General features: G+C 42.1%; 1 protein-coding gene across 1 annotated transcript in view; it reads left to right on the top strand.

Moving 5' to 3' along the window:
- The window catches only part of PIEZO2 (piezo type mechanosensitive ion channel component 2), a 535,104-nt gene that overhangs the window by 428,676 nt on the left and 82,864 nt on the right, over nt 1-23,564 (top strand). Inside the window, exons 22-31 of the mRNA XM_075529992.1 lie at nt 1,625-1,825; nt 2,486-2,690; nt 2,798-2,899; nt 4,258-4,423; nt 6,840-7,083; nt 10,071-10,167; nt 15,414-15,573; nt 20,620-20,709; nt 22,163-22,284; nt 23,333-23,404. Of these exons, the coding sequence (XP_075386107.1) occupies nt 1,625-1,825; nt 2,486-2,690; nt 2,798-2,899; nt 4,258-4,423; nt 6,840-7,083; nt 10,071-10,167; nt 15,414-15,573; nt 20,620-20,709; nt 22,163-22,284; nt 23,333-23,404 (1,459 nt within the window). The remainder of the gene's footprint in view (nt 1-1,624; nt 1,826-2,485; nt 2,691-2,797; nt 2,900-4,257; nt 4,424-6,839; nt 7,084-10,070; nt 10,168-15,413; nt 15,574-20,619; nt 20,710-22,162; nt 22,285-23,332; nt 23,405-23,564) is intronic.

Below are 23,564 nucleotides of genomic sequence, written 5' to 3'. Positions count from 1 at the left end.
CCTGATAATTGATCCCTTCGGCATCTTGTGATCGCACAGACTGGTGTGCTTCTTCCATGTGGGCTTTGTTTTTGAACTAGATGGCTGCTTGTTTACCTTCAAGCCTTTAAGACCCCAGATGCTATATCTTTTGATAGCCGGGCACCATCAGCTTTCTTCAACACATTTGCTTATGCACCCACTTTGTCTGCAGCAATTGTGTCAGGAAGGGTGACACTACTCTTGAAGTGAGTCCCAACCTCTGCTATGGGTTTAAAGACACCAGTGGGCCCTTATGACCCACTGCTCCTGGAAGATAGAGATGGGCTTCCCACTGATAAAAAGCTCCCCATTCTCAGCCTTGATGATGTCTTTGAACTTTACATGAGTAGAATCATACTGAAAAATGTAAATGATATTGAAGGTCAATGAAGCAGTCTTTGATGGCAACAATGTCCACTGCCAGAATAGAAAGCAGCTCTGGTTTCCAAGTGCCCACTACAGCCCAAACTGTTTCCTCTGACCTGCACCATCATATCCCAGGCATGTGAATGGGCTCAACAAGAAGATGCAACTGCCTGTTGCACAAAGAGGAGATGAGGTCATTTGGCATTTTTAATAGTACCCACCATAAAATATTGAAAATCAAGGATGTAATTGTGAAGGCTAAGGTGTGCCTGACCAAATGCTGTGGTATTTTCAAACACCTCTTAAGCTTGTGAAAGTTGGACAGTGAATAAAGAAGACCAAAGAAGAATCTATGCATTTGAATTGTGGTGCTGATGAGTATTGAAAGTACCACAGATTGCCAAAAGAAAAAATAAGAAGTATAGATCCTTAGAAGTAAAGGAGGTGAGACTTCATCTCACATACTTCAGACATGTTATCAGGAAAGACCAGTCCCTAGGCAATGATGTCATGCTTGGTAAAATAGAAAAAAAAAAAGAAGAAGGCCCTCAACAAGATGGATTGATATACAGTGGCTGCAACAATGAGCTCACACTTAACCATTCTGATAATGGCACAGAACCAGACAATGTTTTGTTCTACTGTACAGTACAAGTTGAAATCAATTCACTGGCATCTACCACCGGCACCATAAGGATATGTTACAAGATTAAATCAAATACATGAAAAATATGAGGATAGTACCTGACACACACTAAGGATTTAATAAATGTGAAATATTTAATTGCTGTTATTACTATTATTGTTATTTATCATCAGCATCACTCTTCTCAAGTTGTTGCTCTTTCTAGCCAGATTTTGATTGTGTTCAAGAATGCCTCTCTAGCTAACACCCTATTCCTCCATGTATTGTTAGCTAACACCCTATTCCTCCATGTATTGTTACCAATACTTTAAGCTTCTGTGTGCAAACAACCTGGAGCCACCTTCATAAGCTCACCTGATGTGTAGTTCTTCAGAAATGGAAACGAGCAACAGCATTTTCTTTGTCTACAGATTATAGATGGTTTTATCAGGAAAATAAGCCCTTTTTACATAATGGCTATAATTCTACTCCTATTATAACACAGGAAAAAGAAATATCTAAAATGAAATAAAATTATTATACTAGTTGCTTAAAATTAATCGATTGTAAAGCATTTGGTTTCACAAATTGCGTTTTCTGCTTGGTTTGTAGAATAATCTCCTGATGCTAGCTATTCTGGCCTTTGAAGTTACAATTTACCGCCACCAAGAATACTATAGAGGTCGAAACAACCTTACGGCCCCTGTGTCTAAAACTATCTTTCATGACATTACCAGACTTCACCTAGATGATGGGATTTTAAACTGTGCCAAATACTTCATTAATTACTTCTTCTACAAGTTTGGCTTGGAGGTGAGTTTCTTTCCTGGCATATTTTTTTCCCTATGAAAATTCAAATAGCTGGTTTTGGTCAGTTGGCTACTGTAACTTCATCGCACATCGTCAGATCATTTTGAATGACGTCTCAGGATTGATGAAGGCATTTCTACTATGAGGTTAACCTGTCCATGTTTTCTCAATGCTCCCGATAGTGTATTTGTGAACCTAGCTTCGCTTTGTCTCTATAGCCATAGACATTCCTGTACAAAAGTTATTTAGACATGTTTACCCATACTATGTTAATTATATAACATAGATTAGAATATATATAATCAATAAATAATATCTGGTGTTTGTGAATTCCAAAACATGCTACCTCTACACAAAATGTTTTAACTTAGAAAGGCTGGGTTAGTTACTGTTAGTGAATCAAATGACACTGGAACAGTTCTGGTTCATGAAGAGGACATCACTAGATAAAACGGTCATGCTTTCCAGCCATGTAATCAGTTCTCCTCCTGGAAGTACTACAGGACTTTTGACTTCCCACTGAGAGACATCCAACACTGACAAGGCATTGAGACAACAGACAGGCGTCTCCTCAGAAAGGCAAGGCTTCTGCCACGGGGCTGACCCTGGCACGACGCTCCTTCCCTGTAAGCCCAACCTCTGTCTCTTTTCATTCTTATGCAGACCTGTTTTCTAATGTCAGTTAATGTAATCGGTCAGCGAATGGATTTTTATGCCATGGTCCATGCCTGCTGGCTGATTGCGGTCTTGTACCGGCGACGAAGAAAAGCCATCGCTGAAATCTGGCCCAAGTACTGCTGCTTTCTGGCATGCATCATTACGCTCCAGTACTTCATCTGCATCGGCATCCCTCCAGCACCCTGCAGAGGTGACCCTGCCTGCCCCAAGATCCGTTTGCGCCACCGTAAGGCTTTGCGAAGTAGAGGGTGGGAGAAGAACACCATTAACTCCTTGTCCCTACTTCCCTCGGTGCAGATTACCCGTGGCGCTTCAAAGGTGCCAGCTTCAACAACAACATCATCAAGTGGCTCTACTTCCCCGACTTCATTGTGCAGCCCAATCCGGTGTTTCTTGTCTGTAAGTATTTCAGCCACAGGAATGGGCCATGTTGCCTGTTGGTTATTCCTTGTGTGCTGTCCATTCGTGCCTTGCTGCCTCTGTGGGGACTCTGCTTGCTCCATTACATTCGCAGAATCCGTAAGCATGAGACCATGCTTCACTTTTAGGAAATCACTTCCACGGCCACAAACATGCACACATGCCAATCAGACAATGAACTAGAGGGAGGCCTTGTAGTGTGTTAGCTAGTTGCTTCCGGCTGCTGCTAGAAATACATCTATCCTAACATTTCGATCGTGGTAGCTGGAAAGATGCTACACAAATTTCGGGACCTCCGAAGCTAGGCTTGGTGACTCAGTGAGTTAAGCATGATGCTGTTAACCACCAGGTTGGCAGTTCAAACCGACTAAGCTGTGTAATTTCGTAAAGATTGACCAACTTGCACTTAGAGGAGCAGTTCTACTCTGCCCCATGTGGTTAGGATAAGTCGGAACCGACTTGATGGGAGTGAGTTTGATTCGAGGTTTGGATCTAGGCTGCAACTACAAACCCATTCAAGAGCAAAGCGTGGTCTGATGACTTAGCTCAACTTCAAGGCTTTCAGGTTTTTAACTTAAAAAACCATTCAGCACTGACTCTTCATGAAACCGAAAGACTTGTTACTTCAGGGGCCAGAGAGCGTGTTCTGAGCAGTCAGCCCTCGGGGAAATTCTGTGGTCCTTCACTCTACCCTGGCCAAACCAAAAAACTACACCCACTCCCCTCGAGTCAATGCCAACTCAGAGTGACTCTGTAGGACAGGGCAGAACTGCCCCTGTGAGTTCCCGAGACTCTACCTTCTTGTGGAAATAGAAAGCCCTGTCTTTCTCCTGAGGAACGGCTGGTGGTTTCAAACTGCCGATCCTGTGGATCACAACCCAACTCATAATCATGCCCAATTCCTCCTTGGGGCAGTCCCTTGTCTCTCTGACACTGCTCCTCAATTACAAATACAAAGCAGCACGGAGCTAGAAAAGAATAATGTCGCCTTCATCGACTTCATGTAAAACGCGCGAAACTGCTTAAATGGCCTCCTCAAAACTTTGGTGAGAAAAAAATACAAATAAACATGATCATATAAGAACATCATAAAGACTAGTAATTGATTCTAATATAGTCACTCATCAGCGCACAAGCAAAAATTCAGAGATTTGCCCGTTGAAGCATCTTCTGCCCCTCCCCCTGCCCATCCCACACCCCTAGTCTAGCCTTAAATCCAGGTGAGCTTTAGGATGAACTGTTGGGGAAGTAGCTCCCTCAGGAGGTGAGACCTCATACTGTGCAATGACGTTCCAGAACAGAGACTGGCATGTGTTGTCTCCTCTTTGACTTGCCAGACGACTTCATGCTGCTTCTGTGTGCCTCCCTACAACGGCAGATTTTTGAGGATGAAAATAAGGCTGCGGTGCGCATCATGGCCGGGGACAACGTGGAGATTTGCATGAACTTAGACGCAGCCTCTTTTAGCCAACATAACCCCGTACCCGACTTCATCCATTGCAGGTAACAATAGCTTTATATTTTCTAGGCGCCTCTTGGCTGGGTGCATTTCACTTTATTTAGATCTCCATTTACAATTCGCTCTCTGCCCTTGTGTCTCACGCTGCCACAAGAAGTATTTTTGTTTCGTATGGTGGCTGTAAAAAACAGCTCTGTGTTTTCTCACTGGTCTTGAGGATGAGAGTCCAAAGCAGGGTCTCGGCCACATAGAGTTTGTTTGTTTGTCCTCACTTAGGGACTGTTTGTTGTCCTCACTTAGGGACTATGGCATAGCTTTACTGCTTGGAGCTGTCTCTGTGATATCTTAGTTCTGTGTGTGTGTGTGTGTGTGTTCTGCTCTTTTATAAGACACCCCCTAGAAGTGATTAGGTTTACAAGGCTACAAGAAGTGTGCACCAAGATAATGCACACACTCACACCCCTCCACACACTTTCACACACACACACACACACACACACTTACATTCAGAACTGCCAGCAGTCCAGCTCCACGTTGTTCCTTTATTGCAGCAGCAGGGAGGCACGAATGGTGCCGGGGTGATCCTAGGATGATGAGAAACACTGCGGTGTTACTTGATAGTCTTTGTTTAGGAAGTCAACGAAGGGTGTAAGCCATTTTAGAAAAGAGCTCATAAAATATTTAGAATTATTAAGTGATTTCCTAGAAAAGTTCACTTACATAAAAAATTTATCTTCAAGGCACCATTCCCTGAGTTTGCTGCAAGGGCAAATTCCTCAAGAAGTCAGGGAAGCAAGGACTTAGTTGTGCTTACTTCTGGCTCTATACAAACAAGTTCGCATGGTTTTTATCACCTCCCAGTCAATGGTTGTGGGAGAAATATTGGGCTTTGTCCTCCCAGATAGATTTCCAACCTCTGGAACCCTCAGAGGAAGCTCTGCCCTGTGGGGTCACTGGGACTGTGAATCACCTCAGTAACACTGACTTTGACTTTTGCTGTCAAGGGTTGCAAATGTGAAGAGAGGCTTGTATCCTGTAGGAAGGCGCTATGATAGAGTCCAATCTTACTAGCAGTAAACTCTTCGTAATGTGGGAAAAAGTAAGAAATTGTACACTGTCGATTAGTGAGTAAGCACAGGTAAGTATGAGCTTACCTTGCTTACTGTGTACTCCATTCTGTTAGGGATTAAAAATTGCAAATAAGGCATTGACTTTTTTAGCAAGGTACTGTGGATTTGGGAGGTAGATGTCACCTGTACCTAGAAACTCGAAGGTGGTAAAAAATGTGAACTATTTCACCACAGATTAATAAACACGTATGTACTTACGCTGATTAGTGAGGGGTCCAACGCTGGTAAGCTGCCAAAATACAGTGCACCTTTTAAGATGTTACATGTTAACACTCATTTTAGGGTCCAATAGGCACCACCCCAAATCTCAAAACTAGTTGAAGAATATTTATTTCTTAAGTCTTAAGGAGGAAAAGACAAAGACACCTCATTCACAGGATGGAGACTATTGGCACGAGGTCATCTTGGCTCCCAAGGGGTTACAGGCATTCAGAGGCTCACAAAGGACATGGAGGAACGCAGGCGGTCAAAAAAAAAACGGTCATAAAGACATGCTTGGGGTAGATTCACACATCACGGTCACAGGGGAGACTACAGAAGCAGGAATGGGGCTATGACTGGGACACATAAAAAACTGTTGTTGGAGAAAAGAACTTACAAGATTGGCCCAGGGCCCTTGAACCCAGATAGTCAGAATACGATCCATGACCACACAATTCAGGCACCCCATTTCCCATCAGGGCACACAAGGGCTAGTCTACTTCTCCCTGGACCAGCTAGGGAATGACAGTAACCACTCGCTAAGGTACTCTGAGAGCAAAGTGATTCAGGCTGCTGGTAAATGGTCCCCCGCCCCCACCAAACTCACTGCATCGAGTCAGTGCCAACTCCTAGTGACCTTATAGGACAAGGTAGAACTGTCCCTGTGAGTTTCTGAGGCTGTAATTGTTTGTGGGAGTAGATACCCCCACCTCCCCCACAGAGAGTGTGGAGGGTTCAGTGTGGCCTTTGTGAATTGCAGCCCAATGCACACCCACTACATCCCCAAGGTTATTTCTGAAAGTGTGAAAAGACAAGAGCTCACCAAGTACTTTCATATACAGTAGACTAGGTTTTTCTTCCTGATGAAAGTGGAATCTCCCGATTATCTTTCTTTCTTTCTTTTTTAAATAATTCATTTTTATTGGGGGCTCCTACAGCTCTTATAACAATCCACACATTAACTATACCAAGCATATCGGCACGTAAGTTGCCGTCATCATTTTCAACACATTTTCTTTCTACTTGAACCCTTGGTATCAGCTTCTCTTTTTTCCTCCCTCCCGCACCCTCCCACGTTCTCGTTTTGATCTGATTGTTGCTCTCCTTCACTGTGTGGTTTTGCTTTCAGGTCTTACTTAGATATGTCCAAAGTGATCATCTTCAGCTACCTCTTCTGGTTCGTGCTCACGATCATCTTCATCACGGGAACAACCAGGATCAGCATCTTCTGCATGGGTTACCTGGTTGCCTGTTTCTACTTCCTGCTCTTTGGGGGCAATTTGCTGCTGAAACCTATCAAGAGCATCCTGCGCTACTGGGACTGGCTAATCGCATACAATGTTTTTGTGATCACGATGAAAAATATACTGTCAGTAAGTGGCTTCCCCGGTCTGACACACTGTGGTTTTTATATCAGCATAAATAATCCATCCGTGGTTAGTAAAAGCCCATCACACAGCCCTCTTGAAAGCCCCACATAAGGCGTTGCAAACTTGGAATTCGAATGCCCACTTACTTCTTCGCTGCTTTGCCACATTAAGCAGAAAGCATCCTTTGAGCTCATTTCCAACCACTGAAGTTCCCATGACAAGAGGAGCTCCCTCTATATTTATGTATTTCAAATAGATAAATATATATTTGAAATCCTGTTCCTGCTGAGGACTGACTCATCATCATTTATATTCATACGTGGTACTGAGAAAGTGACTCTGTACAAGCCGAATCAGTCACTAAGTCTCTTAAAAAAGAAATATTTTTGTTAAAAGTACCTCTTTAACCTAGAAAAAATGCATAAGGATTAAGTGAAGTGAATATAACGTTCTATAATATTGCATGGATGGAGAAGAAGGTGAAATACACTATTAAATAATGTTCGATATACCTGTAGATGTGGGTAAAAAGTCATAGCTTTTGAGCTGATACCAACCCAATATCAAACCCTAGGACAGAGTAGAACTGCCCCTGTGGGCTTCCACGATGGTAACCCCTTCTGGTAGTAGAAAACCTTGTTTTCTTCTGTAGACTGGCTGGTGATTTTGAATTGCTGAACCTCTAGTGAGAATCCCAGTGTATAACCACTACCCCACCAGGGCTCCTATTTAAGGGGTGGGGGGGATAAAAGCAAACTCACTGCCATTGAGTCAATTCTGACTCATAGCAACCCTCTCGGGAAGAGCAGAACTGCCCCTTTGGGTGTCTGAGACGGTAACGCTTTCTGGGAGTAGAAAACTTTCTCTTGCTCCTGGGGTTTCCAACTGTTAACTGTGCAGTCCACAGCCCACTGTATAAGCCACGATGCCTCCGCCCAAAATGTAGCTTCCTGGTTGCTTTTCAGAATAGGGAACAGCTCAGACTGTGTAGACTTGGCCTAAGACAAATTAGGGCACAACTAAGCCTGGGTGATTCATATGGTTTTCATTCTTGGCCACTAACCAGGAGGTTGAAAGTTCGAGTCAACCCACAGGCTCCTTGAAAGAAACCCCTGGCAATCTATTTCCCAAAAATTCAGCCATTGAGAACCCTATAGAGCACAGTACTGTTCTGACACATATGGGCGTGCCATGAGTTGGAGTAGACTTGATAACAACTGCATATAAGATTTAAAATGATACACAAACAAACAACAAAAGAACCAAATCTCACTGCCATTGGGTCAATTCCAATTCATAGTGACCCTACCCTCTGGTCCATGAGGATAGGAAAAACACGCCTTTCTCCCTACAAGCTTCAGCAGCTCTGCTATTAAACAGCTATGTTCAAGGACCATGAAGTGTTCCTCACTTTAGCAGATAACGCAAAATGCCTGCTCGTAATTCTAGAATCCCGTAAAGTCGTTTAGGTCATATGGGCGCCGTTTATGTTTATTGCTTCAGAAAACTAGCAACACCACACCATGCGTTAAAGGATAACTCCTTCAACAATACCTCTCTGACCTTAATTTACAGTTAATTCCCGTTCCTACTTCTCCCAAACTACAATTGACAGTGCATTAAAGGAACGGTGATGTAATGATTTCCTGCTTTCCGCTTCCTGGCTCTTAAAAGATGAGCTCACCAAGCAATTTGACAGAGAAAACTATTTGAGGTTTTTTTATTGTTAGAAGGATGAAAACTCAAGTCTATGTAGCTATGAATATGCGTTTGAATAATTCATTGTGCTTATAATCCATTAAAAGCTAGTTTTCTAGTTGGTAGTAAAAGTAATTTTTGTTAAGCACTTTTACCCTACCAATTTTTTTGGCCTAATATTGAGAGTTGTTGGGGAGGGCATTAGACGGGGCAATAGACTGCCAGGTCATTCAAAAACTGGTCTGATGTTAACTGCTGCTTGAGACTAATCATTGCAACCCCTCCTGGGTTATATATGGATACAAAATATACTCATTCATTCATTCCATCAACCATATATTTTACATCACGCTGTATTACCTGAAGAAGAACTAGATATGAATAGTAATCACATTCTAGAAGGGAAGCTAGACCTACTGACAATTATTAAACAATCTGTCAATGATAATTACCACAATGTTTTAGGAAAACATGTTTGAATCAGAGTTCATAAGTAAATTACGATTAGATTTTCTACAGAAGATACACTTTGCACCCATCAGAGATGTAAAATAGATTTAAGACTCTCCAGAGAGACCGAAAAAAGAAATAAGTTCCCAACAGAGCGAGAGAGAGCCGAAACATAGGCATGGGAGGATGAAGTGGAAATATTAGTTTGGGAAGCCTGTTTCCATGAGGGAAACTGAGTCACCATTAGAGAGGGAAAACTCCTCATTATTCTTCTACCTCGCATGTGTCCCAGAGATATACACAATTTGGCTATCACCTTTATGCACTGGTTTGTAATGATTCATATTTGATTTATTATCCTCTCTATGTTTCAGATAATTCTTTTATCCATAAATTTGACAAAGTAAAAATTGAAACACATGGGTTTTTCTATTCTAAGAAATATACGCTGAAGCCTATATTTTGTTCCCATGTGTAGATAATTTTGACCTAGAAGAAAATAATTATACCAACATGGAAGCCCTGAGCTTCAGGGCTCTGCTTCCCCACTAAGTGCCTCAAGTTCAGCTTGTTTCTATGGTAGTTGACGATCTCCTCTTAGGAAATAAAGTTGCTGCCAAGGGCAGAGCATGTTATTCCTTACTCACTTGATCTATTTTCCCCATAGGAAATTATGGTACTTCTGAGGCATCTAAGGTGTGACCTTATGGTGATTAAACTTTAAAAGATGAATGATGAGGAGACTTTGTAAATTCTTGCATCTGATTGGTGCACAACACACCAATCTTCTTTTTTTCTGAGGGAAGAGTGTACCAGCATTGACTTCCTTCTCTGTCTTTCAGATTGGAGCATGTGGATATATTGAGAGTTTGGTGCAGAATAGCTGCTGGTTGATCCAAGCATTCAGCTTGGCCTGCACAGTTAAAGGCTATACCATGCGTAAGTATGACAAGCAGGGTTGGGCACGGAAGAGAAGGAAGGCCAGTTGGAGTGCTCTACTCTACAATGTGGACAGCCACACATTTTTTTAAAGATCAAACTTCTCTCTAGATGGAGGCTGTCGAACTGTAGTTTATTATTGATCTAGCATTTGTAGTCTTAGCGTCTTTGATTATTTAGAAACTTCACAAACCTAGCAGGTCTGGATTTTTGATGTAGTGATACAGTACTCTCTGAAGATTTTTATGGTTTGCTGTTATAGTACGAAATTAGGTGGGAGCCATCCTCTGACCTCTCTGACTCCCGGGATTGATTGTAATAAGGCAGATTTTTATGAGGCCGGAGTCTGGTCTACTCCCACCCTCCAACTTTCCTTGCTAGTTCTTACCCAGCCATCCTTTCCCAGGCATGCTCCACTTCTCAGTTAATTGTAATGGCCACAGACTTACTCAGGATGATTGGGTTTATTGGGAAACTTAAGAAATTACAAGTCAGGTGAAAAATGTTCAAGATACAGTTGTTCAGTCGGAACAGTCTCTGCCATTTACACAGGTAGGGCTCTCACTGGTGCTCAGCCCCCTGACTGGGCCTCTGCCCTAGAGCAATGTTACAAAGTAGTTTTAGGGCTGTCAATAGTTCTCAAAGGGCACACTATTCCCCACACAGCCTCAGCCCCATTCTATTCAGCGATAGCAACATGGGTCAGCAAACCTAGTTCCCTGGAGGCGCCTTATTCCACAAGCCAGCCTCCTGAGCGGAGAGACACAGCTTGACTTGCTCCATGGTTTGGGAAGTCCACAGCTCTGCCTCTTATTCTGCTCTGGGATCCGTGGTTGCCCATCCTCTGGTGTCAAAGTTATCTGCTGGATCCATGTGGTTCAATGCACACGGGTGTCATGGTCCAGAAGACATACTCCACTCCTTCCTGCTTCTGAGATGACTGATTTTATATCTAGCAGGATAGCAATCACAAGTAACGCTAGTCACAATCACTCACAGCTGAATCACATAATTCATTCAGTGTCTTTCCCACCCAGACCCATCAAGTAAATAAGTTAGTAACAAAGGTGATGACTAAGAAAGCCATACTAAATAATTCACTACATCGCAGCTGTGAATTTGGTGAAGCTTTACACAGCAGATGTTTTTTACTCGCCAATGCATATACATTTTGTTTCATCTAATTGATTGCAAGCCCCACAATGTAACATCCCTTATCCTACTCCCTCCCTGCTCCTTTCCTAACCCTCTATTCTTAGTAAATGCTGCCTTTTGCTCTCAAATGGTTAATTATGTTAGCTCACGGTTACCTCTCAAGGGTTTTGGCCACCCTGAGAGACCTTTAGCTTGGCTGAAAATGGATCCATGGTGATGAGTTAATTTTCGGATCTGACAGGTGACAGGTGGGGGTCTCTCACCAGCCTCTTTCCAATAAGTAAGCTTGTCTCTGTTTTTGTGATCGTAAGTGTTGCCCCACGTTGTTCTTCCACTCGATCCAGGGCTATCTAATGGGATTCCTTCCAGGAGTTTTTGGAAATTGTAGTAAGGCAACGTCTAGTTTTTCAGGTCTCCGTGTCACAGAAACTGATGGTCCGATTGACTACTGTCGACATGCATCTTTGATTTTCGTCTCTCCTCTTACTCCGGGCAGGATGACTTCTCACAGGTGTCAGACACTAATAACTATTGTCACCAATCACTATTCACCAAAGAAGAAGGTAGACCATGCTTTTTGTGGACCGGGTTATGCCAATTAATCTTAGTGTCCCATTAGACAATGGTCCTGATCCTTCTGGTCTAGTAGCTTCTTCCCTCAAGGAGCCTGCATACGTCTAAGAAGTTTTCAAAGCTTAACACCTTCTATACTCTACTACATCCTATTATTAAAAAATAGACATATTTATAGCACCAGAAAATACAAATGTAGAAAACCTCTATCAAGCCTGTGTGTGTGTGTGTGTGTGTGTGTGTGTGTGTGTGTGTGTAGTCCCATTCTCTTTCTTATACCTGCTTAGCTTCTGAAGTGTGAGTCCAATATTGGCACCACCGTGTCAATCCATCTAGTGGAGGCTCCTCCCCCTTTTCACGGACCCTCTTATTTTATCTCAGAAACTCACAGGGACAGTTTTGCCCTTTCCTGTAAAGTCGCTATGAGTCAGCTTCGACTCATGGGCAGTTGTTTTGTTTTGATTTGGTTTGTTTCTACTTTAACAAGCACCCACTCATAGATAACCATTTTTGAAAAACTGTAATTATAATAGAATTTACCTCTGTTTCTTCTAAATCTTACACTCTTAGTATCCTTCCCTGCCTTTATCATTTTTTGCTGATGATTTCTTTTTTTATTTTTTAATCATTTTATTAGGGGTTCATATAACTCTTATCACAATCCATACACACATCAATTGTTTAAAGCACATTTGTACATTCATTGCCCTCATCATTCTGAAAACATTGGCTCTCCACTTAAGGCCCTGGCATCAGCTCCTCACTGATGTGTTCTTATTGTAAATTGCCTTCCTGTTCATACAAGTTAACATGTGTCTACCCTGTAGTTCGGGACTTACTGTTCCTCTCCTATCAAGAAAACTCACTGTCATCAAGTCAATTCCAACTCATCCTAACCCTATAGGACAGGGTAGAACTGCCCCTATGGGTTTATATGACTAACTCACTACTGGAGCATAAAGCCCATCTTTCTCCCATGAAACTCCTGGTGGTTCTGGTCTTGGGACACATAGCACTACACCGCTAGGGCTCCCCTCCAACCGCAACTAAGCAGCAAGGAACAGTTCTTCTAGTGTGAAAATCTTTTAATGACTTTTTACAATTCAAGATTTGACCTTTTGGGATTAACTAATTTCACTTAACATATCCGCTAGGTTCATTCATGTTATTGGGTGTTTTACAGATTCATAGCTATTCTTTAACACTGATGAGTGGTATTTTTAATGTAATTATTTTATTGACTTATATAAGGCAATATGCTGTTAAATCCTATTGTGTGGTATTTCATTGTGAGTATGTCATAGTTAGTGTATTCATATTTCCATTGATAGATATTTAATTGTTTCCATCATTTTTCTGTTGTGAATAGTACTGCAATATATATGGTATGCATATCTACTCATGTTGTCTTTCTTATTTCTCGAGGATATACATATCGAATCCAGAGAGTGCTAAATCATATGGGATTTCTATTTCCAAACTTTTAAGAATGTGCCATACTGTTTTCAACAGTGTGTGTCGTATATTTAAGTGCCACCAGCATTGTGTAAGGGTTCCGGTCTCCACACTCTCACCATCACTTCTTTTCTTTTGTATGTTGATCTCTCAAGTGGCTAATGATCATTACTGGCATTTCTTCATATGTTTTTTGGTCTCCTGAATGTCTTATTTCATGAAGTGTGTGTTAATGCCTTCTACCCACATTGTAATTGTTATGGAGGTCCTGGTATTTCCTATAAATTTTAAAGATTAGACTCTTGACCGATATGTCCCTGCCAATTTTTCCCCCAGTCTCTGGCCTCTCTTTTTACTTTCTGATGAAACCTTTTGATGCACATAGTTGTCCCAATCATCTAACTTGTTTTTTGCTGCTTTGGGATTTCATTGTTTGATGTGTCAGGCCTTAGGGCTCCTAAGTTGCCCTTAATGTTTTCTTTCATGATTGTCAGAGCCAGCCGGCGAGTCAAATAGTCCTGAAAGGGGAGTGAGGATTAAGGGGAAAAAGAGAGACAGAAAGTCTTGAGAGGGCAACAGTCTGATGGACTGAAGCATCCGCGTTTATTCTACACACTCCTTATATCCATGCAGAAACAACCCAGGGTTAATTATCTCATTGTTAAGCAAGCACATTTGATACACACAGCAACTCTATCTTCTGCCAAGCCAGACATCCTTGAGAAAATTAAACCACCTGTTTTTTCCCAGACCTTGCATACTTTCTTGGTCTTGACAGTCTGTTCAAAATGTAGTCACAGAAGAAATCAGCAAACACTGACACATAGGTCACGAGGACTTCTCAGCCATTTCAAGGATGAGGCTTAACGGCCTTCAACACATGATCTTTGTACTTTCAGACATTACCTATAAGTTTTGGACATATCTAAATTTGTTTTTGTAAACAATTGAAAATGTGGGTGGTGTTTCAGTTATCTGAAAATGGATACCCAGTTTTGTCAGCCTCATTTGCTTAAGAGACTAACTCTTCTCTGTTTAATGAATTTCAGCTTTTAGTCAAAGACCCGTCTATAGGTGGATTGGTTTATAGCTGGGTTGCTTGTTCTCTTCCATTGATATGTGTCTGCCCTTGTATTAGTACCAAGGTTTTTGAATCGTATGGTTATGTGGTAGGTTTTTTAATTGGCAAGTAAGAGGCATCATGCTTGTTTCTTCTTTAGTATTGCTGTGCTTACCTGAGCTCTTTCCTTTCCATATAAAGTTGATGATGAGTTTTTCCATCTCTTAAAAGAATATTGTTGGAAGTTGAATCTGAATTGTAATATATCTGTAGATTGCTTTGAGTCTTATTATAGTTTCACAATATTAAGTTTTCTTACCCAGGAACATGAGGAACCTACAGACTGCCAGATTTACATTTCCACATAGAGCCAGAAATCACATTTCTACCCCTGTCGCCTGTCAAACTAGAACCCAGAAGGACATCGTGCATGATCACATGATCTTTATGTGTCCCTATAGTGGAGCTGCTACAAGATTACTGTTCCTCCGATGCTTTTTCAATCCAGGCTCCACTGTAGCCCTGGGTGCTTTGTTTTCTTTTATTACTTAAGTTAAGATGTGTTATCAATGTCCTTTTTTCCAGTAGATAACACTGTTAACAATGATTATTTTTTGGTACCTCTGTATAGAGCCCATTCATCACATTGGTATTTTCTTCTGCATCATAATATTATTTTCTGTGGTGCTTGGGAGTACGGCCTCATTTCTCCAAGGCATTTGTTGAAGGAGAAGAAATTTTCCCTCTTCAAGGGTAGAAATACTTAGACGTTTTCTATGGTGAAGAAGCCCTCCTTCTTGCTCTGTGATTAATGATGATATTAGATTGAAATGTGTGGCCTCTATAAATAAATTAACTCACAAATAAGTAAATGCATTAGAATTATTCTTTTATACTTTGTGTTTTCCCAAGATGGACGGTGGCACACCTAGATAGCATGTATTTTATAAAATAACAATCGAAATGAATGTTGATTTTTTTTTTTTTTACTTTGTCACCCTAGCGAATGATAGCTCATTCTGTAAACTGCCCAGCGGGGAGGCAGGAATCATTTGGGACAGCATATGTTTTGCCTTCCTCCTCCTGCAAAGAAGAGTATTCATGAGTTACTATTTCCTACATGTCGTGGCGGACATAAAAGCCTCACAGATCCTGGCATCGAGGTAAGTCGGGTCATGGAATCAAGTAGTTTTTTCCTTAGGAAATCTGTCTGAAAGTAAATTTCAGATCGAAATCTGAGCTTACTTGTTTAAGCATAATTTAATCCTGACTAAGAACCCCTTTCAGGGCAACAGGGCCAAGGAGATTTTACCCCAGGCGTGTAGAATGAGACCGAGTGTGGAGTAGTAACGATAAAATACTCATGGAGCTGCATCACACTTTTAAGGGATTGAGGGTTTGTGGAAGGTGTGCTTTTCAAGGTATAAGGACACACCGGGTGACAGGTGGCATTCCAGTCCTCCTCTCTGGAAGAACTAACTCTGGCTTCAGAAGGCAGCCATAGGTCATCTCTCTAAAGCTCAATCCACCTTCCTTATCCCTATGTCTACTTTAAGAAGCAATTCTGAAAACAGGGGAAAACAATTCATTGAAATAATTATCTATTATGTTAGATATTAACTTAACTGAAGTTCAGTGGAGAACTAGCTGTTAGGCTGATCCAGGAGGGAGATGACAGCCAGTATAAAAATAGGATGAAGGAGAAAGATATTTAAGATGTCAAGTTGGCACAACGGGAAAGTTGATGGTAAGGAGGAAAGACGGGGACAGATAGGGAAGAGCAGGACATAGGATGCTCAGGATTCTGGTTTCAGCAAATGGGGTTGCTGCTCCCAGGTGTGGAAAGTACATGATGATGAAAGGTGGGCGAGAAAGCAAACTACGGCTGTTGAGTTGCAGGTCTTTGGCCATTGATAAAACAGCGATGGAAATCAAGTTGATTCCGATGCATAGTTACCCTGTAAGATCCCGTAGGACTAACCCAGAGGATTCCTAAGGCTCTAAATCATTTCAGAAGCAGGCTGCCATCTCTTCCTCCTGCAGAACAACTGGTAGCGTCAATCTGCCAGCCTTTTGGTTAGTAGCTGAGCCCAGGAAACTCAAGAAGTTGGGGCACCCTGCAGGGAGTTACGGTTAGAGGTCTGGGGTGGGAATAGAGTTTGAGCTTCATTTTATGCAAATGAAATTGAACCAAGTGAGTGGTTTCAGTTGCCTTAGGGCAGCATGAAGAAGGTGTGGGGGGAGGGAGACTGAGAACATTCACAATGAAGAGAGGGTAGAGAAGGAGGTTGAAAGGGAGCTGCAGTAGCTTGAGCCAGAAAGCAAATGAGGAGAGGATGGTGCCTCTGAGGAAGACTGCTTGAAAGAGGATGTTTAGGAGACATATTAGATCAGAAGACTGAAGCTTGAAGACTGAAATTTGTGAACTTCAAAGGTCAAAGCCTAATAGCAGTGAGGAGAGAAAGCTGACTTGGAGACAATCATGAGGGCCAGTGATACAAGACAGAAAAGCGCAATGAACGGAGCGTTGGGGTTTTGTTTTTCATTTCTAAGGTTAGCAATGACTGCATGTTCACAGAGAATTGGACAGTGGTGGCAGGATTCCAAACGCAGAGCAGAGATAGGTGAAAGGAGGGTGTGCTTCCAGCTGTGGGAGGGAAAGAGCTGCTCCAGGAGCAGGCTGTCAGCAGCTAAGTGACATTTTCTCCCGCACCCTCAACCCCACTTACTGGAAGAAAAGTGTCAGCAAGACAGCAGGAAGTTGACGGAGTCGTTGCCTCAAGACATCGCAGTTCTTTCTGGTCATCTGGAAGCTGGGACTGCTTTAAAGCAGTTTTATTAACGTACAATTCACATATCACACAATTCAATAGTTCTATCAGATTAAATGGAATTGTGCAATCATTTAGACCCTCGGTTTTAGAGCATTTTCTTCTTGCTTCTGCTCATTGTTGTTATTGTTAGCTCCCTGTTTCTCGCCAGCCATCCCTGCCACACCCCCAAGAAACTATCAATCCACTTACCGTCTCCATACACTTACCTATCCTGGGTTTCATATTTAGGAAAACATGCAAAATAAAAACAAAAATCAAAAACTGAACAAGGTAACAAAAAACCACAACATAATGGCAAAATGAAACAGAGAAACCTCAATTTAAAAAGAAAGCAGAAAATATTAAAACCTGGAAAAAAATTCAAAATAGGCCAAAAGGGAGATCAAATGATAAGGTGTTATATTTGAACCTAACTACATCTGTGTTGATCCACATTAAAGTACACTCTGTCTGGTCTGTTAAATAAGGTCCTCTCTCTGGTCTGTTAAAGTTCCCCTCTCTGGTCTGTAGTCAGAGGGAATTCTCCAGAGGCTTAATCACGTGGGGACCCTGCAAATGGATTTTTGGCTTCCACTGTTCTCCAGAGTTTCGGAAAAATGTTTATAATTTGAGTTCTGACATCATTCCTTCTTTTTCATTTGGATTTTATTATGTACAATCCTTGGATCACACAGGCTGAAGTGCTTCTCCTTAGTCGATGCCTCACTGAGATGGCTGATTGTTTTAAGATGAGACATTAGACGCTATTCCTTCTGACATCCAGGCAATATCTCATTTCTTCACCAAACTTTGCTGCAGCACCCAGATCTTCAATGGTCTCTTCGTGAGGGCCAGTATGGAGTAGGGCCATGTCATAAGAACTAATTGTCCCTAGCTTAGGGGTACACTGAAGTGCAAGCTCAACATCTATTCATATATCTATAGTTTGTATGTGTTCCTAGCTTATATTAGAGACATCATTTTCATTTGATTGGAGAACATTATAAATCGTCCCCATGAGGCATAAGGTAATTATGTTGATAAGATTATTCATTTAGCCAGTGACATAGAATTTAAAATAATTTTTAGAAAAGGGAAGTATACATGTATAGGATAGCTTTTGAGACCAAAATTCATAGATTGTTGACTTGTGCCGATTAAAAACGTAAGTGAGACCAAAATTCATGGATTATTGACTTGTGCCGATTAAAAACGTGAGACCAAAATTAATAGATTGTTGACTTGTGCTGATTAAAAACGTAAGTGAGACCAAAATTCATGGATTGTTGACTTGTGCCGATTAAAAACGTAAGTGAGACCAAAATTCATAGATTGTTGACTTGTGCCGATTAAAAACATAAGTGAGACCAAAATTCATAGATTGTTGACTTGTGCCGATTAAAAACGTAAGTGAGACCAAAATTCATGGATTGTTGTCTTGTGCCGATTAAAAACGTAAGTGACTGGAAACTTTTTATACAAATAATGAGGGCTGAAGACAGGGCACAACTTGCAGTAAGACTCATCCACAAAGGCAGAATCCTGCCTGCTAGACTAACACATGTCCTAAGAAAGCATGAAAATAGCAAATATAGCACAGACCAGAGCAGACATTTGTTCATCGGACACCCTCAAAGCAAAAGATGGGTATAAAGACCAATGACCTCCAAACCCATAACCTTGAGAGAGCAGTCATCTATGGAAGCTGGGACATTGATTGCGGTTGGTGCAGTTAGGGGCTTTTGAGTGGGTCTGACTCATAGCCATCCGGTGTACAACAGAATGAATGAAAGGCAGCCCCGTCCTGTATCATCTTCACAGTATTTATTACGTTCACAATTCTTGCGGCCCCTGTGTCAATTGAGCCCATTGAGGATCTTCCTCGTTTCACTGGCCCTGTAGTCTACTAAGCATCAAGTCCTTTGCCAGGGACTGGCCACTCCTAACAGCATGTCCAAAGTATCTGGGCAGTCTCCTCTCGTCCTCCCTTCTGCGTTGCCCTCTGGAGGCACTTCTTCCCAGGCAGATTTGCTCGTTCACTGAGCTGCCTCCTGTGTCCATTCTGTATTCGTTGCCAGCACCGTAATCCAAGTGTGTCTGTTCTTCCCCAGTCTCCCTTAGTCGCGCCCCAGTTCTCGCATGCATATGGAGGGAGTTCAAAAACGACAGGGGCAACTCAGAAGTTCAGACAGCTCTGCTCTTTAACACTTGCAGCAGAGCTCTGCAGCAGTTTTGCGCAGTGCAGTATGTCCTTTGATTTCCTCTCTGCTACTGCCATGGGCCTTGCTTGCAGATCCAAGCATCCTTGACAACATCCATCTTTTCTCTGTTTGTCACATGTTGCTTATTGGTCCAGTTGTGCGGATTGTTGGCCTTATTTATGTCGAAGTGAACACCACACTGAAGCCTGTAAACTTAAACTAGGTGATTTACTAGGAGTAAAAATCACTTGATAGGGGAGTCTGAGGGGTAATGGGGGGGGGGGCGACTAATAACGATGAGCACAAGATTGAGGAAAATATTTTAAAATTGATGGTGGTGATGATTGTACAACCCTTCTTAATGTGACTGAATTATTAAATTGTATGGTAAGCGCATCATATGCCAATAAAACTGTTGGAAAAAATAAAAAGTAAAGAACCCATTACATGTGAGAAGTTGAGATTCGAAGCACTTGGAGGAGAGCGAAGTGGCTCGCATGAGCGGTGTTCATTTCTGTCCGTGCCTGATGGCAGCCCTCCTCCTGCAGGGCAAGTGTACCCTCAAGTCTCCATGGCTTTGGAACTCGCCAAGGGGTCGTAGCCAAATGCTAATGGCTCAAACTTGGGAATATTAAGAGGGATTGAGGAGCTTTGTGGGACAGTAGGAAGGACAGGAAATACAGCACGAGTGGAAGACAGGAGGAAGAAGGAAGGAACTGGCAGCTTTGCTGGTGAGCAGGAAGTCGCTGTCTTTCTTCCTGGAAATCCCAGGTCCACCCCACACCCTGATGGGGTCAATTGGTAGAAAACCAAACTACATTCATGCCTTTTTTGTAGAGCCGTCCTGCATACGCGCAGTCAGGTTAGCTGAGTGCCATTTGGCTGAACCATTATGTTTGGAGAGATAGATTGATGAGGTCCCAGGCCTTTAACGCCTTAGAAAAGAAGCAATTTTTGTTTCCCTGAAGTTAAAGGTTGTGAGAAGCCCACCAGCTCCCAGGTGGAAGCCAGTGCCTTTTTATTCTCTGAGAAAGGACCCCTTGACTGAGCCGTGGAAGCTCTAAAGCCCAGCCAGGCAGCTCCAGTGAACTTCCAGAAGAGATGCTATGTTGCTTACGCCTTAGGGAGCATTTTCAGGGAAAGGTGAACAGTACACAAGAACACTAAAAATCTTCTTTTTCAAATTTTCCTTTAGAGGAGCAGAACTTTTCCAGGCCACAATTGTAAAGGCGGTAAAGGCAAGAATTGAGGAAGAAAAAAAATCAATGGACCAATTGAAGAGACAGTAAGAATGTATTTCACTTTCATTCTCTGGGTCTTTTATTTTCTGATGGGAATACCCCATCGAGCTGTCGGGGAGCCCCAGTCTACCCGGGAATATGTTGTGTCAACTCTCACTTCTCCCCGAGCATAGCATCTATGTCAGGACAGTTGCTTGTACCTATGAGACTTAAAATGAACAGTTTAAAAGAGAGATATCAACAGTGTGCTAGAAAAGGAAGCTGACTCAGCATAAGACCGGCATTTCAATGCTGTCCTAGCTACTGATTTGGAGACCTTGACAAATCTAATTCTCAGAATGTCAGTTTCTAGGACTCACACAGCTCTCTTTTTGGAATCTTGTAAATATTAATTGAATGGAGCAGGGACTTGCCCAGTGCCAAGTGTTTGGAGTAAATTCTATGATAACTGTCGGGTAAGGGGTGGAGAAGTGGGGTAGGAGTGGTGGGGAGGGTGTGAATCCAGTCTCAGAAAGAAGCAGCATCATTGTGACATTACATGATTTATAGATGACAACTAATTCAAGGTATGTAAGAATACAACCCATCTTTTCCTATAGTCACATCGAGACTTATTCTTGCCAGACCACTGAGAAAGTCGAGTAATGGGCTAACTATACCAGGAAGATTTCATAGTCCCCAGTCCCCTTTTTTTATTAATCTCTTGACAGGGATTTTTTTACAATGAGATTTCCAGTTAGGAATGTAGCTACCACACTTTAATATGTTTGTGGATCGTTGAGTTGAAAACACGACACCCTTCCCTCAGGCCATAAGGAAAACTCCGAGGTTACTAGGGAAGCTTCATTCTGTCCTGACCCCATATGCCAGCTTTTCCTCACCCAGAAACATTTGCAAGGATAAATTTAAATATTCAATGGCTCGGTACCTTCCCAATCAAAGAACTATATCATGTAAAGAAATACGGTGTCCGTGCATGGCGGTGTGTCTACTGCTGTATTGAGCTATCTAAAGAGACGTGCAGTGGATTCTTCATTTAGGGTACGTTCCTAGTTTTTCCTAAGCAAAAGTCATTCGTGAAATTGACTTAGCTGACTTGTCCCCTTTATGTAGTAATATCAAACTTGAGAAAGCAGAGGACTTGTACTTCGTGCCATGCCATGTTCAAAAGGGCTGATGTTGCTATTCTTAGGTGCCATCGAGGCAGCTCCGACCCATAGCGACCTCAGGCACAACAGAACGGAGCTCTGCATGGCTCGGGTACAACAGTTGAGTGGATAGGAAGTATTTGCACATTGAACTCTGGCCTGGAAATTACTACTGATCCTATGATTCAGAGTGGCTCCCGTGGTCAATGTAGGCCCTTCACAATTTCCAAGGAAGCGATCGCTTTGTCTCTGATTTCAGTTACATACCCAACAGTCTATGTCCGAAGCGCTGACCTCATGATAACCCTGCATAGTGTTCTGGTCTTGCTGATATCGCATGCTTTTGCAGGATGGACCGCATCAAGGCCAGGCAGCAGAAGTACAAAAAAGGTAAAGAAAGAATGCTGAGCTTGACCCAGGAGTCAGGGGAAGCCCAGGATGCTCGCAAGCTCTCTGAAGAGGATGACGAAAGTACGTCCACCCTTTGTCTCTACGTGATGTCCTCTTGCCAGTCAATGCACAGCATGCTGCTAGTGGGCAGGGCTCTCAGACCAGGTTGCTCTTCTGCCAAGGCCAGCAACGTACTTTACATTGCCAATCATCTTTACTTCTTTCCCTAGTAAATAGGATAAGTTTGTCTGTCTTCTAAAGTATCATTTAACAAGTCAGAGACTTTAAGAGCATTTAGTTTTCAGCAATGCAGGTTAGCATGCCGATAATCTAATTGTTTATCATGGGAATTAGCATGTTTTTTGCCTAATTTAGTCCTCTAAGGAAAGTATTTCACTTGTATAGACTACTGTTGTCTTTTATAAATTTTATACAAAAATGCATATGTCTACTTTAGGATGGAATCTAGATACTGGTAATTAAAAGATCATTCACTGATAGTCTGTTATAATGAAACCTAGAATGAGTGCATATTTATTATACCTAATTATAGGTTTATTATGTAAAATTGATGTTTAATGGGTCTTTTCAGAGATGTTTGCATGCTTTTCTATTTGAAGGGAATGGAAAAATAATGCATGATGTTCATGCAGTACATACATTGTATCAACCAATCACCAGTGAATTTATGTTTCCCAGCCATGAATTAAAGTGGTCGTAGGCAAATTTTCTGGTTATTGGAATACGTGCATTTTAGTAAATCGGTTGCCACTTAATCGCTCTGTCAAATTTGGGTGGGGAGTGATCATTTCACTTAATTCAATAGAAAATTTACTGGGAGGCGCACTTTCGGCGGGCAGTCTCTTCTTTTTTAACTTCCGTTAGGCACGCAGTTGCTAAGGTGAAAATGGAATGATGGCAGCCCGTTTAGTAGCAGTTGTGATTTGCCGTGGGGGTCAATCCTGAATACGTGCCTACCTTACAGATTGTATAGTTCTAGCTCCGTTCCCTGACCGCTAATGTACTTGTACAACTGGGCTAGCCTTGACAATTGACTTGTTAGAGCGTGGTTTTCAAAGTTTGTGTTCTCACTTTGTAAGAATTAATCTTTGGACATATTTTATTTTAGGAGAAGCAGACAAACAGAAAGCCAAGGGCAAAAAAAAGCAGTGGTGGCGGCCTTGGGTTGATCATGCTTCCAGTAGGTTTTCGCAATCCTCTTACAATGTCATCAACGTTAACCCTTATATCCTTGACCAGAATTCGGGCATCCCCACGACTGTGTGTTCTGTGCATGGTTTGATCCTTGTGACTTGATAGGGGGTCTGAGCAGGGAAATGCCATGCAAATGGTTCTCTGAG

The sequence above is a fragment of the Tenrec ecaudatus genome, chromosome 13, assembly GCF_050624435.1.
Source record: "Tenrec ecaudatus isolate mTenEca1 chromosome 13, mTenEca1.hap1, whole genome shotgun sequence".
In the NCBI taxonomy this organism is placed as follows: domain Eukaryota; kingdom Metazoa; phylum Chordata; class Mammalia; order Afrosoricida; family Tenrecidae; genus Tenrec; species Tenrec ecaudatus.
Note: the sequence above shows the minus strand (reverse complement) of the source record. Positions and strands in the feature narration are given on the sequence as shown.